The 16460-nt window shown below is 34.7% G+C and overlaps 2 protein-coding genes across 8 annotated transcripts; one reads left to right on the top strand and one right to left on the bottom strand.

Annotated features, from left to right (window-relative positions):
- The first annotated feature begins 10 nt into the window (after window positions 1–10).
- Window positions 11–11817, top strand: LOC148623135 (piRNA biogenesis protein EXD1-like). 6 transcript variants are annotated; one of them, XM_088573680.1, is made up of 7 exons: window positions 11–1348; window positions 3068–3193; window positions 3515–3642; window positions 4218–4298; window positions 4479–4592; window positions 5317–5429; window positions 10613–11817. In XM_088573680.1, exons 2-7 carry the CDS (start codon window positions 3073–3075, stop codon window positions 10746–10748), a joined length of 693 nt encoding a protein of 230 aa, XP_088429806.1. In that variant the 5' UTR covers window positions 11–1348; window positions 3068–3072; the 3' UTR covers window positions 10749–11817. The 6 variants fall into 6 exon arrangements, with proteins under 6 accessions (XP_088429806.1, XP_088429803.1, XP_088429808.1 ...); XM_088573677.1 differs by having other exon boundaries at window positions 11–1359; XM_088573682.1 differs by lacking the exon at window positions 11–1348 and adding an exon at window positions 1413–1678.
- A 107-nt stretch (window positions 11818–11924) lies between these two features.
- Window positions 11925–16337, bottom strand: LOC148623134 (chymotrypsinogen B-like). 2 transcript variants are annotated; one of them, XM_088573675.1, is made up of 7 exons: window positions 16115–16311; window positions 15628–15801; window positions 15124–15316; window positions 14734–14830; window positions 13568–13757; window positions 13047–13180; window positions 11925–12215 (listed from the first exon to the last, which is right to left on the bottom strand). In XM_088573675.1, exons 1-7 carry the CDS (start codon window positions 16176–16178, stop codon window positions 11958–11960), a joined length of 1110 nt encoding a protein of 369 aa, XP_088429801.1. In that variant the 5' UTR covers window positions 16179–16311; the 3' UTR covers window positions 11925–11957. The 2 variants fall into 2 exon arrangements, 1 of the variants encoding a protein (XP_088429801.1); XR_015920781.1 differs by having other exon boundaries at window positions 12079–12215; window positions 13572–13757; window positions 16115–16337.
- Between the last annotated feature and the right edge of the window lie 123 nt (window positions 16338–16460).

Genomic DNA, 16460 nt, shown 5'->3' with positions numbered 1-16460 from the left:
GCCCCTTTCAAAAATGAAAATAGAACCGAAAGTAAACAAGAGGAACTCCTCCTTCTTCAGTGTAGACTAGAAAGGCTGAAGATTTCTTCTCGATAAATTTGCCGGGATTAAGTTATCTTTTATTGTAGCGGAAATGGCCGAGTAGTACCGATTGCGAAAGTAAACTGTGTTGGTAGAACGATGGTCTCCTTTTTTTTTTTTAATGTTCCTGACAATATAATGTAGAGGAGTAATCAAGCTATTCAAGGGAACCGAGATTATAGCAGTAATCGAAAGAATGTAATATAGGGACAAAAATCAGACATGGAAAACAGACATACACAACAAAGAACATAAACTAACTAAAATCATACATACGAAGTAACAAAAGCAAATGAACAACTCGAACTCCACTAAAAACTGGGAGCATGGACCAGGTGCACCGGTAGGGTAAGCGTCCTCAGCTTTTCTAGAAACACCCGCCGAGTAGCTCATAAAAAGTCAAGTCCGTGGTAGACGAAAGAGGAAATAAGGGTAACAACTAAAATAAAGTCAAGTCCAAAATAAATCTGGCAAAACAGATATTACACCACTAGAGCAGTTGTACCGCAATGGTCCAGATCGACTTGGTACAGGCACTTCAGACGAATAAGTATAATGGTTTACTTACCGCATACAAAAAAAAATAAAATAAAAAATAAAAAATATATAGACCAGATATTCGTGGTCCAGATAATTTCATGATGTTGCTGATGCATTTTTTTATCCGACGTTTATTGCGACCAAGAAAAATATTTAAAAGGCCATAATTATTTGGACTAGTTCTATTAAGAGATTTGTTATTTACGTGTATTGATTAGAATTATTTCTTGGAATTGTTAATTTGGATCTATAGCACATTGTCGCGTTTTCCCAATGACCAAGCAGGAAGATGGGTATGCAGGACAGGAAAGATTCTTATAAAGACAAGAAAATTCATAATTTGACAAATTAATTTACCAATGGACATAATGTGATGCATTATAAGACTGTATGTTTTATATAAAATACCCTCCTTCATGGTCAATTCATTTTTGTGAAGTTAAATAGAATCACAGGAATGATCGTTGGAAAGAATGGACTGGAAGCAAATTTTATTGTCATTAAAAAATTACCCAACTTAAAAGACAACAGTTTTGTGAAAATAAGAATAACATCCATGTATATGTAAACTAAAACAAATCCTCATGTTATTGTGAATGGATAAGGACACAGAGGGATGCTCCGGTGGATAATACAGAGGGATGCTCATGTGGATAATACAGAGGGATGCTCATGTGGATAATCTCTTTTGGGAGTGAATGAGTCTTTTTCTATTTGAACGCATACGGTATGAAATGAGTACGTGAAATGCAATGTTTTTACTTCGAACAATTAGATGTATCCCCTATCTAAACTAATATTCAATGACTGATTTTCAGTTTATAATGTTTTACAGTCTGATTATAGAACCAAGGAGGCATTAAGCAAGGAGGTTTTATTCACATATGTTTTCAATGCATTTTAGTATTAGACCATTTAATGTGATTGAAATTTCGCACATAAACGCCTCTCTCCTATATTATAAACAACCTGTTTTGGTCTGTTGAACAGAGATCTATTTCATGGTATTTAAATTACTCTTTTTTGACATGGACAAAAGTAGAAATATATACCAAATGTAAATATAAATTACTTTTATTGTTCAATTACGATTTAAATATACACTAAACTCTTTTCAAACACTGTTTGGATAAGTACAAAATACCTGATGACGGAATAAGGTAAGATGACTATCATAAGATAATAGAATAATTCCATGTGTAGTTACAGGCAGGTAGGAGGGGGTTAAGCATCTCAAACTGTTAACACTGGCATGTGACAGCAACATAGCCAGGAATCTGTTTACGGTGGCTTGTAAACGTGAAACAGAACTTATTACTCTACATTTTCTTGCTCGCTCTTACAACAGTTTGTAAAATACATACTTGTACCATGTTTCACAATTTATCTAATTATCATTCAGTGTACCTAAGGACGAATTCCTGTATGGCAGGATGGACAGGCGGACGAGGATACGGGGTTAAGGGGGCAGGAATCAGTGGTTGAAGGGTCAGGGAACGGGGAGTGAAAAACACGGGAAGTGGGCATTATAATTGGGAACAATATTTAAATCAGGGTAAATGGAAGGGGTCGGGTAATCAGGAGGGTACGTAGGAGGCAGTAGTCTGGGAAAAGAAGCGGGGATTTAGCACCCCTGTTCACCCTCCTTTATGATCTGGATGTTGTTCTAGTTTCGACTTGTGATATGGCGTGTCTTTCCAGAAGTCTTAAACATTTAAAGTCAGTGATGGATCAAAGGTACTGGGGTTGGTTAGAACACCCTTTTGTTGGGAAATTTACTTATTAATAAATCTGTGCAAAATATATAGACATAAATAAGCAAATGGTAGCTAAAACCCCTTTTTATACATTTTTTGATCGAGAGCCTTTTATTATTCTGGATTTGCCCCTTCAGAGTAACCTATACAATACTTAAGATTACTACACGAATTTAAGGAATTCACTTGCACGTCTAGACAAAAACTGAAGGAAAAAAAAATTATTTAGATCAAAGTCAAGTGTTTCATTACTTCATAGTTACAATAAAATCCTGATGTGTTTTATTCATTTATGGTTATGTAACTGCCATTCATAATCGACTGTTAAAGCTGAACAAATCTGGCATTCAATCAATACCTGTCATTAATAATAAAGGAACTCTCAATTAATCTTGATCTCTCAAACAGGTAAGGTTGATAATGCACATTTTATTGCAATCTAAAATGCAAAAGCTTCTTTTAATGGCTACTCAAAATAATATTTCTTCAAATACACGAAAAAAGATAGTAGTTATACATTTTAAAGTTATCATATTTAATGCCACGTACAAAAAAGTATCCTGGTTTCATCATACTTTCAAAATCATTCCACATTTGTATGATATATAACGCTCAAACATAAACAGTATAAATTCTGAAAGTTCAGTTGTTAAAACAAATTACATGTAGTGTCATACATGTGCTTGCAGCTGAAATGCCGAAAGTGAAGGTTGTATCCTCACTGGAAACCTCTGAAAAAGTAGTGAAATCGTTGTTGTGTCTGGACAGACCAGTTATAGGGGTATGCTGCAAGGGCACAGGCACGGAATCCAAAGGTATATGAGCTTAATATAAGTTTTAATATAATGTACTTTGGATGTGTACGTTAAAGTGTATCTCCTGTAAAACAGCCATCTTCATCATAAGAACTGCCTGCCTTCTATAGTAAGCTATATCGTAAAAAAAAATCCCGTAAAAGACATTCTATGCATAATATAACCTGTAAATAAAATAAAAAGCACCTACGCGTGACACTATATTGGAAGTTAATTTCAGGCAGATACGTTTGACTGTTGAACAATCGGCAACTCATAGGTTCAGACTAGGTTTTAAGAAAGCTGAATCAACTAGAATGCTTTGTTTACTTACTTACACAGGCAGTATCACCCAGATTACAGTTCGTACATGTAATGACGAAGTCTACATATTTGACGTCAGAAAGCAGCCCAGTATTATCTTAGATGGAGCAGTAATTAGACTGTTACAGTCTAGAGAATTGGTTAAGGTACGAATCCTGGGGTTAAGGTAATTAAACAATACAAAAGAATGAAATGAAACGAACATGGCAAAATATTTGTGAAGAAAATACAATAAAAATCTGCATGTAGTTAAGAAACATATGTTGGGCCATATGGGGCATCGCGTTTTTAATATGCTTCTTAAAATTCATTGATTAGTTGTTAGTAAGAAAGGAAGTAAGACTTGATAAAATAACTATTGTCTTAAAATGTCCCTACCTTTGCTTAATTTGTCATTTATTCAACTTCTTTAGTTTTCTCTACCATTTTCATTTATATTTTGTTATCCGATCTTACATTTCATTACATGAGATTTGTTAAATAAATGATCTTAATAGCAATAGTGTTATCTCTCATTTGAGCAAATGGAACTTAGTCTCCTTTGTGAGAAATATGAAACAAGCATGCTCTATCGTGAATGTGTTTTATGGGTCTGTCAATAGCTTTCGAATGGGATTCTCAAACTTAAAGCAATACCGAATTTATTAACTCAAATTTCTTTGGCTGACAAAAAATACGTTGTCGAGATCAGTGATTCTGTTATACTTGCTTTCTTTATTAGGTTTTCCACGACTGTAGAGTTTACAGTTCTATTTTAAAGAAAGCCTATGGTGTGGACATCAACAACTATTTCGATACTCAGGTACCATATACTGTCGTACATATATGTCCCACTGAAACCAAATAAGCTAGCTAATCCTGGAAAATAATTTGTCTTTTTTAAGGGGATAATCTCTGAGTGACCACTTTTTATCGGAAATATATTTTTTTGTTTAAAGAAGTTCTCATCATTGGTGACCTCAGTTTTGAAATTTTATTACAGATTGCATTTTCAATCATTCTGGAACAACATGGTTTCCCACCAAGAAAAGTTTCCTTGCCTTTCTTGTGTGAACGATTTGGATTACAGGCATATAGGCTAGACCGTACGCAACAGGTACTGTGTTTAACGGCTATACACTAGACCGTACGCTGTTAAACACTTTAAGTTATACACTAGACTGCACACAACAGGTATTGTATTTTTACACTTATACACTATAGACTACAAAACAAGTCCATGAACATCAACGTTGAAGTTTTTATATAAGGACTATGACATAGAAATGACTTATCTTCTTATTTTTGTTTGTTAGTACAAACAATGATATAAAACAGGAACAATAAAACAGTAGAGGTTTTTTTTCTCTGTACAGATAATGTAACTCTAATATCTAAAACCCAAAGGCGAATCCAGGCCCGGTGCGCCGGGAGCATGTCATCCCGTTTATCGGTAAGAATGTTTGTTCACTGAAGCATGACGGTGTGTAGACCCTTCTCTCGGCAGTCAGTGCACCCAACCCGCTCTTCAATTCCTGTATCCGCCCCTGGAAGTATGATTATCAGCTGTATAATTTCCCAAGTAAAGTGATGTAAACAAACCCATTATAATAATAAAATAAAATAAAAAACAAACTAAAACTAAAATTCAAACAAACACGGACTACAGCATGAAATTATCGACTACATTATAGTAAACTCCAGCACTAACATTTTTTGACGCAATGAAAGGTGGAAATTTTATTTAAAAAAACACTGGTTAATTGTCGCATGTAACAAAATAGAAGGACCATCAAAAACAAAACCATAACCACTGAAATCATTGTCTTTATTGGTTTCAGATGAAAATGAGTGATGTCAACTTTTGGGCATTGCGTCCACTGAGTACTGAAATGATTGACATTTCTGCCGCTGACACACTGCCGTTGATACCATTGTATCACAGTCTAACGCAGTAAGTGTTCTGCATCACAGTCTAACGCAGTAGGTGTTATGTATCACAGTTTTACGCAGTAGGTGTTATCTAGCACAGTCTAACAACTGTAGGTGTTCTGTATCACAACCTGACGCAGTAAGTGTCAGGTAACATAGTCTGACGCAGTAAATGTTCTGAATCACAGTCTAACGCTATAGGTGTTCTGAAGCACAGTCTGGCTTAGTAAGTGTTCTGTATCACAGTCTGGCTTAGTAAGTGAGTGTTGTGTATCACAGACTGACGCCATAAGTATTATGTATCACAGTCTAACGCTGTAGATGTAATGTATCAAAGCCTGGCTTAGTAAGTGTTCTGAATCACAGTGTAGAAAAGTAGGTGTTATGTATCATAGTCTGACGCAGTAAGTGTTCTGCATCACAGTCTAACACAGTAGTTGTTATGTATTATAGTTTTACGCAGTAGGTGTTATCAAGCACAGTCTAACACTGTAGGTGTTCTGTATCACAGTCTGACGCCACATGTGTAATATATCACAGTCTGACGCAATGAGTGTTATGTATCACAGTCTGACGCCACAAGTGAAATGTATCACAGTCTAACGCAATAAATGTTCTGAATCACAATCTAACGCTGTAGGTGTTCTGAATCACAGTCTGAGTCTGAATCAGAGTCTGGCTTAGTAAGTGTTCTGTAATACAATCTGGCTTAGTAAGTGAGTGTTCTGTATCACAGTCTGGCGCCATAAGTGTTATGTTTCACAGTCTGACGCAGTAAGTATTATGTATCACAGTCTAACGCAGTAGGTGTTATGCATCACAGTCTGGCTTAGTAAGTGTTCTGAATCACAGTGTAGATGTACCACAGTCTGACGCAGTAAGTGTTCTGTATCACAGTTTGACACAGTAATTGTTATATATCAGTCTGACGCCGTCCGTGTTCTGCATCACAGTCTAACGAAGTAAGTGTTCTGAATCACAGTCTGGCTTAGTAAGTGTTCTGTATCACTCTGACGCAGAAATAGTTATGTATCACAGTCTGGCTTAGTAAGTGTTCTGTATCACTCTGACGCAGAAATAGTTATGTATCACAGTCAGACGCAATAAGTGTTATATGTCACAGTCTGACGCCGTAAGTGTATGTATCACAGTCTAACGCTGTAGGTGTGCTGTATCACAGTCTGACGCCATTTGTGTTATGTATCACAGTCTGACGCAGTAAGTTTTCTATATCACAGTCTGACGCAGTAGGTGTTGTGTATCACAGTCTGGCTTGATAAGTGTTCTGTATCATAGTCTAGAACAGTAAGTGTTGTGTATCAGAGTCTAGAACATTAAGTGTTATGTATCATAGTTTAACGCAGTAGGTATTATGTATCACAGTCTGACGCAGTAAGTGTTCGGTATCACAGTCTGACGCCATAAGTGTTATGCATAACGGTCTGACGCAGTAAGTGTTCTATATCACAGTCTAACGCAGTATTACAGTTTTTAATAGTTAGTATTACCATTATCACTTTTGTATATGACTCAAATGCAGTTGTAATAAAAATCCCTTTGTTCCAGAGTCACAATTGTAAATTAAAATTTAAATGCACTTTCATGTTCCTGCATTTAATGTATATCAAATGAATCAAAATTATCTTTTATCATAGCGTAGAACTACTCCTTAACTAAAACTAAAAACGCCAACATGTATGTCTTGTTAATATTACAATGGTCCGTTTCCACTGTAAGTCAAGGTACATCCAAATTATCTTACAATCAAAATAGTAAAGAAAAATAAAATGTTTTAAGAAGCAGGAAGTTAATCACATTATGCACTTGTTTTCTGTTATAAGCAGTGATATTTCCTACAAAACATAATAGTATGTAGTGTTCTATTTAGTCAAGATCTAAAATACTACATTGATTCGTTTTTATATAGACTACATTTTTTGCAGGTCCACAAGCAGTAATTTTAACAATAATACTTTTATTTATACTAAGAATTACTTGTGGTTAATGTCTCAGCACATTATTTTGTTAATCAGGATTTATATAATGGTATTAAAATGTTACCTAATTTCAGTCCTTATCCATAGTTTCTGTTGAGTGAAAGGGATTAGGATCTGTTTAGTACAAATCTCTTAACAATTATACCTAACGATAATAGGGAGAGTTAAACATAAGGATTTAATGTTTGCCGTACACATTGGTCGAATCGTAAAATTTATAGGAGTTCATTATTTTGCTTTCTACGTCTTTTAAACAGTAAGGCATAACTATATTTATACGTCTGCTTTATTTTTTTTTTCATTTGTACATCGTTAAAATTAAATCGAATGATAAATATCGAATGAATTTAAAACAGAAACTTTGAAATCCACGAAAACACATTTAGTCACATGTACCCTCCAAAGATGCACAATTATAATTTTTATTGAAACCTGATGGAGTTGACATTACAACATAAATCGAGCGTTTTGTCGACTTTACGTAGAAATCTTCTCAATGAGTCTGGACAGATAATGTTTTCAACTGTTCGAGTTAATAATCAAGTCATCGATTTTTAAGGCCAATCTCAATTTGTTGGATCAACAAAAGTTGTTGATTTATGTTGAAAATGTCTAATCTTATCTATCTCGAGGAAAGTAAAGGTTTCCATATTGTGCCATTTTCAGATATTATAATTGTTCGTTGAAGTCACTTGACTTTACATGACACCATTCAAAACTGTAAAGTTTCTCACGAAGAGAAATATTTGGCTAAGAATATCACATTACTGTTTGTTTAATCCAATAGACGATACTACCATAAGGTATGTGTAATACTTTCCAGTAAAACATCTTCAACGAAATATTTACGGAAAAATGTTGTACACACCGTGCGAAAGTAACAACTGAACTTGCCTAAGTAATAGATGCATTGATATCCTTTATTCATAAAGACAAATCAAGTCCATGTTCTGCTATAGAATCCTGTTGTGTAGGATTAGCTTAATACTGATAAGGAAAGGTACCCCTTTACGTAACTACAGTACGGGTGGAAGTATGGACACTGCAGTACAGGTGGAAGGATGGACACCCTACCAATATATACTCCCACTTCCCAAGCGGGGTATAATAAATGTAAAGTATAAAATGTGATCATGAAAAAACAGTCGACCACAAGAATTAGGATGGATACTTTTCCAGATGTAGCAAAAACATTGTCAACTATACAGGACAGATATGTTGTCGTTCCAGCAGACAAAGCCCACAACAACATTGTTTTTATCTGCAAAATGTATTACATCCAATGTTTATCATCAGAGGTAGACATAGAAAATAATAGCAGTGATAAGACCTATACTGCCACTACACTCTCAGAAGAAGAGATAGCTGTGCTATCCTCTTTCGGTCTCTCTACCAAACATGATGATTGTGATCTATCGTCCATGTACTGGATTCTTAAACTCCACAAGAATCCATACAAACAACGTTACATAGCTGGATCTGCAAAATGTACCACCAAACCTCTTTCAAAACTTTTAACTTCTATACTCACAGCTGTCAAAGAGTAATCAAGGGAACCAAGTTTATAGCGGTAATCAAAAGAATGCAATCCAGGGACAAAGACCAGACGTGGAAAACAGACATACACAACACAGAACATAAAGTAACTAAAATCATACATACAAAGTAACAAAAACAAATGAGCAACTTGGACTCCACTAAAAATTGGGAGCATGGACCAGGTGCGTCGGTATGGTAAGCGTCCTCTGCTTTTCTAGAAACACCCGCCGAGTTGCTCATTAAAAAGTCAAGTCCGGGGTAGACAAACGACGAAAGGAAAACTATGACCCGTTGAATAAATCAGTTTTCATGGCGCAGATGAGGTTTCAAAGAGGGTCTCCAGTCTTACCACAGCACATGTTACTCCCGTAGTGGTAATAATTCGATGTGGATCCTGTGAAATTCGAAAGATCTTTTGAAGACCCTCAATTCAATATTATTATCAAAATATAATAGCATTAAAACCTATAGTTTTTTTTCAACCCTGTATACTAACATTCCTCATACTTGTTACATGTACAATCCTGACTCACAAAAACGTAATACATCGTTGTTTTCCAAAAAAGATGGTACACTTAGATATAATTATATAGTTCTTGGTAGAGATTCCTCATACTTTGTAAAAAATAATTCCAAATCATATTCCAAATATACTACAGAAGTGCTGGATTTTTTTTATCGACAACATACTTGTCCAGTGTGGTGGACGCGTTTTTCAACAAATGGTCGGTATTCCAATGGGAACAAATTGTGCTCCTCTACTTGCTGACCTATTCCTACACTCCTATGAGGCTGACTTTATAGTTGATCTGATCCGAAAGAAAGAACATCGTTTAGCTAAATCCTTTAATCTCAGTTTCCGGTATACAGATGGCGAACTATCGTTTCGAGGACTTGATACATCGCATCTACCCCAGAGAACTTGAGATAAAGGATACTACAGACACTGTGAAGTCAGCCTCATATCTTGACCTACACTTACAGATCGATGGTAAAGGAAAACTATTGATCAAACTTTACGACAAACGTGATGACTTTTCATTCAGAATTGTCAACTTTCCTTTCATCTGTGGCAATACCCCTTTAGCACTTGCGTATGGAGTTTTCATATCACAACTCATACGTTATGCCAGAGCTTGCCGTAACTACGCAGACTTTTTGTATCCTGCTAGGCCTCTTACAGTTAGGCTTCTGCAACAGGGTTATGTTGCTAAAAGATTGAAGTCATCACTACAGAAGTTAAATTTATGGTCGCCATCATGAACTCGTGGATCTTTATGGTACATCCATCTGTGCCATGAAAACTGATTTGTTAATTTCCTCTTTCGTCTACCCTAGACTTACCTTCTTATGAGCAACCCGGCGGGTGTTTCTAGAAAAGCTGAGGACGCTTACCCTACCGGTGTACCTGGTCCATGCTCCCAGTTTTTTAGTGGAGTTCGAGTTTCTCATTTGCTTTTGATACTTTGTATGTATTATTTTAGTTATTTGATGTTCTTTGTTGTGTATGTTTCCCATGTTTGGTCTTTGTCCCTGGATTACTTTCTTTTAATTTCCGCTAGAACCTTGGTTCCCTTGGTTAATCTTTGACCTCGATTAACTGCTGTTAGATTCACAAATCTTCAGAAAGTTACGAAGCCATGCTACAATAATCAAATTTTCATTTCAGAGATCTATCTGAAGACACGAAGAATTGGTTTGAATGTTTGAGCATTGACAGCAAATTTTTCACTCCTGGAAGAGTTCATAATCCAGCACTTAAGTGTGAACGATTCCAGCAAAGGTTGAAAACAAAACAATGTTAGACTCATTAACCATGCCCAAAACAACTTAGATTTAATTATCTGTCACTAATCACAGAGCTCCTTACTTTTGTATATTTTATAAAAGGAAAGTTTGTCTGCCAAAATGTTAGTCAGATATTTTTCAAAATTTCAGGACAGGTGCCGGCTTACTACTTTTACAGGTGCATATTTAATCATCGTCACATTGTCATTTGTTTTTTCATTGATCTGCAGTGTTAGGGTTTTAAAATAACAAACGAAATTTTTTGAGTACTAACTTATGAGTGGAATGTTGATTATATAAATCTCAACATAAAACTCATCGACCAAAACGAATTTACAGTACATCTGTAGTCCAAATGGCAAAGACAAGGTCAAAATGGAAATATTCCAAATAATACTTAGTATTGAGACATGTTGGTGTAACAACCAAGCAGACAGTAATCAATATAACTTATTGAAATTTCAACTTACATTAAAAATACACTGTACATGTCCAATAGTGATAAAGCAATATAAGAATAGAAATTGCAGGATAATCAACCAAGTTTAAAATCACAATCCTTTTTCATACCAATGGATCTTCTGCACAGTTTGTCCATAGATATTTTACATAACGCACGATGTTGTTTTGGAATAAAAAGTTTAGGGATATGATGTGCTTTCTGCATGTATCATAGATGGTTCCGTAGGATTCCTCCACGGATATGATCTACAGTAAAATAAAGGCACACTACGATTGGCATACTATACATATACGCGAATGAAAGGGACAAATAAATGCATATATGTCAAAATTAACAACTAAAATCTTTGTAAACCTTTGAGTACACTCTTCGAAAATTGAAATTGAATGCTCAGCTCAGACTCGACACAGACAATAAAATGGGAAAGGTTTCTAGAAATAACCACCGAGCATTACAACTGCTATATAGTTAAGGTGGATCATACTATAACGATGGAGTACATAGCTGGAACTTTTGGTGCAATGTCGTACCAATGTACTAGAAAGTGTATGTACCGACTGGGGATAATTTTGAGGCACCAATGTTACTATAAATTTACATTTGTAATGAAGAATTGGACAGATTTTTTGTACATTGACCTTTTAAATTGTCACTCAAACAATGTCATATCATGAATAAATCGTCGTATAATTATACTGTCGGAACTATGGGTAGGAATGAGAACAATACAAACATTAGAAACCAACATTTGGTATATTTAATATCATGATAAAATCTCATCTACACACATCTTTATGAATTTCAAAATAGAATTGAGTATCTTTCGAATAGTCGAATAAAATTTATCTTGGACAAACTCATGTTTTTTCTGTGTATTCTGAATCCATGGTAAATATGACGTCACTCGAGTATAAACATCCGGGAAACCCGACATTTGACAAGATCCAGATCCCCACGAAGTCACTCCATATATATAATATAAACCACGTACATTACAAACCAGAGGCCCACCTGAATCTCCCTGAAATAAATGACATCTACAATTACACACTCAATAACACCTCCACGAATATATAAAGACAATTGATAGTCAAATGTAATATGTATATACGAATTTTTCATCAAATATAACGAGAATGGATATGGTGAATATGCCAAAGAGACAATAACCAACCGGAATAAAAACAATGTCAGCTCAATTAATTAAGGTCACCCATGGGGTCTTCAATGAACGACGAGGAAACCTATGAGTGGCCATTCATGTCAAAATTGCGCCATTTTCATCTAGATGTAATTTTCTATCTAGACACTTCTAACAAGTATCTAGATACATCGCATAACTATCTAGATGCTTCTTACAAGTATCTGAATACACAAAAACTCCTCATGAGTATCTAGATACTTCGCAAAAGAATCTAAAATCTCACAACTATCAAAAGTATCTATAAAAGAACTAGAAGTTTCTAGATAGAAAATTACATCTAGATGAAAGAGAAATCAAGGGAACCAAGGTTAGTGGTAATTAAAAGAATGTAATCCAGGGACAAAGACCAGGCATGGAAAACAGACATACACAACAAAGAACATAAAGTAACTAAAATCATACATACAAAGTAATGAAAATAAATGAGCAACTCGGACTCCACTAAAAACTGGGAGCATGGACCAGGTGCACCGGTAGGGTAAGCGTCCTCTGCTTTTCTAGAAACACCCGCTGCTATTTTGACATGAACGGCCACTCATACCCCAGAGTCTGACTATGAATTTAATCTTATGTTAGGTTCATATATTAAAGACCTCCATTTATTAAAGAAATGATTAAATTCTCACTCATTATATATATTATTATTACCTTACATGCACCTGTTTCTCCATTCCCTGCACAGATATTTGTTTCTTGTATATTACCGAACCACGAATCATTACAGCTTGAAATAGGAACCAATGGTACTTTAATGTGCTTCAATTGACGATTGTCACCTGTACCTATAAACAAACAGACATCTTTTTCATAAAGCAATCGAATTTTAGTTGAATCAGTTGAATCATCACCTAACAGTAGCTGATACATGAAAAAAAACATGTGATTCAAGATTTTGAACAAACACCGTTACATAAATATCGTTAAGAATGTTTGATGTTATGTACAGTGGTTAATTTGGAAACATTTCATAATACCCGTATTTTCTAAGCTCCAGTTGAAGTTCTGATATAATTGGTTCTATGTGATATTAACATAATATCATCAATAAAATATATATTGATAGCTTAGTGTCTTATTTTACCGACCTTATAAAAATAATCTGTAACAAATTCCTAATTTAAAAACCTAGACAATGCGAAAGATTCTTTTTTGTTTGTAAAGGCACAAACCTACTGTTGATCCCCATCCACTAACGTAACAATCAAGTTCAAGATCACTTTCGCGGCCATTACTTCCGGTAGTCGTTGGTAGGCACGCTGTCCTTATGTAATGACCAAACGTATCGACATGTTCTGACAGTTTTATCAACGCAATGTCATGACGAGAGTTCCCGAGTGAACCTCCGGAATAGTTAGGATGCTGAAAGTGGTAAAATATTTGGTATTTCGATCTATATGATAATTGCAAAAGTATGTGAGCAATTAGCGCAAAACGTAAGTACCGCAGCATTTAGAGACATCAGAATCTAAAAACGTGAAAACAAGAAACAACAGATTAAAATACAATTACATGTAGAAACTGAAGAAAAATTACTTAAGCATTTGCAGTAAGAACACTCCCACATGAAGCCAGTAGTAACACTCGGTGCTCCCAAAGGGTAAGCATATCATGTAAATCCGGTAATCGTAAACTTTGACGGGTTATTAATCCGGTGAGATGTGAAATCTACCTTCATCTTGACTCATCTGTTGAGATAAAAACTTCAACCACATGTGATGACGACCATAAACTTCCGTGTAGTGATGATAAATGTTTCGACAAAGGTTGAACATGCTCCTGTCTTATTTGATAGCTCTATAGCCCTACATTATATACACGACAGTAACGGATCAACTGTGAAATATATTCTCTATTTGCAGGAGCTGTTGGAAAGTCGAACTCATCACGTCGTTGTATAGGTATAAAGATGGTGCATCATCTGTTTCGTTGATTAAAAGTTTATTTGGATAGTTGATATGTATGTTATCATTGAACTTAGGCTTATTCAGACATAATACATTATCTATTAAACGAAAACTGAAGTAAAAGGACTAGACTAGTTGCTTTTGTAGTAACCCATGTAAAAACATAGCTTGATACAGTTATAAAAACAAATAGGCCATGCATAAGAACACACATAATTGACTTTAGCTTGTCACGTGGAAATACGTTGTACAAGACAGAAAGATCAACAGCTTGTCACGTGGAATTACGTTGTACAAGACAGAAAGATCAACAGCTTGTCACGTGGAATTACGTTGTACAAGACAGAAAGATCAACAGTTTTTTATTATACTAAATCAATTTATGAAGAACATAAGTCGTGATAATCATTAAATTATTGTCTGATGCTTACAATGAACAAACTATCTATCAATACTGTTTTCTCATTTCCAGTGACAAACGCTGTGTGATGTTCGCCAAGGGTAAGGTTAAAATCTCCTGTAGTAAGACTAAAAAAAAATCAGTATGACTTAATTATTATTTATAAACACTTAACCTCTCGTTCTCGTTTGTATTTTGTTTCTACGGAGATTCTGTAGTTTGAAAGTCGTTATGCTTTTTTAAATATGCAAGTCAATTAATGAACAAATTAAAAATGAAAGAAAAAAAAAACATTTATTACGTAAAGCTGATATTACGCACTAACATATACAGCTATATTGAATGCCCAAATACTTCAAAAAATGTTACAAGTTACAAAAAAATAGTAATGTGATTTTATTATTGTGATTGAAAAAGTCACCCGTAAAGACAATGTGCAGCTGTCAAAGCCCATGTACTGGAGACAAGCGTTCCACCACAGAAATGGCCATAATAATCATGGATAGATATCATCCAAGGCCATTCCCCTTCCTCAGAGTCGACTCCGCCTACTATCCTGGAACTGATTCTCTTATTACTTTTTATCCGGGTTATCAATCCACAAGTTTCAAAACCTATGGAAATTTGGAAATTTTCTTCAATAAGGATAAACTACTATTTTTCATGTCATATATCTCCAGATATATATATATATATATATATATATATATATATATATGATCATGTCATCTGTTCACGACTGTTTTCCAACAATGCAATTTTTAATTGCAATGCTGTTAAGTATTTTCTTTAAAAGCTGAAATCAATTAAAATGAAGCGACAGGCTTTCCATTTTTTTTCGTTTTAGCAGAAATTTTTTGCTTTTATTGTAATTCAATATTTCAATGATATACCCAAAATGAGAATGTAGATAATGTTTACACACCTGGATATTGAGGTTCTGGTTGTAGGGTAGAAGGAGCAGGCTTACAACATAGGTAATCGTTACGACACAATCCGGAAGTATCGATAAAACCAATACATTGTGATGTATCATTGACACAGGCACCTGACTTAGGTGTACAGGTGTCAACATCAGGTAAGGGTGGCATGCATAATCCTTTGTAAAAATATTATCGTTCATTTTAGTATCATTACATATGCTTAAAAGTTCATTTGAGATGAAAATATTTGAGTTTAAAAGTATTTCTAGTCAGGATTAAAATTCAACCATAAATCTGCTGGCATTCATGGACAAACCCGAATGTCTTCGTCTAACAAAAAGAGGATCTAGGAAAATTTACTGTTTAGCATCAATTCTATCACAAAATAAAATCCCTTTTGACATTGTAGATAAATTTAAATTGTAAGCACACTAATTTACATCTTTATTGTTATCCACTATTTACTAATTAGTAACTAAAAAATCTTACCTCTGCATGAAAAGAAAACCACAATTAAAAGCGAGTAAAAGGTTTGTAACTTTGTTGTGTACATGTTATGTTTGATTAACTCGTGCAGTCCATATAAATACTAAATTGGATGCTTTACTGACTATCATTCAACTTATGGTCCTTCATACATATATATGACGGTCTCAATGAATAAGTAATAAATCTCAAGAGCTTAATTTATGTTTGGGCATTTTACAGTATTTACAGCAAGTTAATGTTGGGATTGTCAACGACCATTGTTTTGGATTCAAGAATGAAATAAACGAATAACAATATAAAACAGTTATACTTCGAATATTGTGCCTCCTTTTCATTCCGCCATTCT

Source organism: Perna viridis, chromosome 3 (assembly GCF_037379345.1).
Source record: "Perna viridis isolate PV_CMFRI_1.1 ecotype Kerala chromosome 3, ASM3737934v1, whole genome shotgun sequence".
Lineage (NCBI taxonomy): Eukaryota > Metazoa > Mollusca > Bivalvia > Mytilida > Mytilidae > Perna > Perna viridis.
Note: the sequence above shows the minus strand (reverse complement) of the source record. Positions and strands in the feature narration are given on the sequence as shown.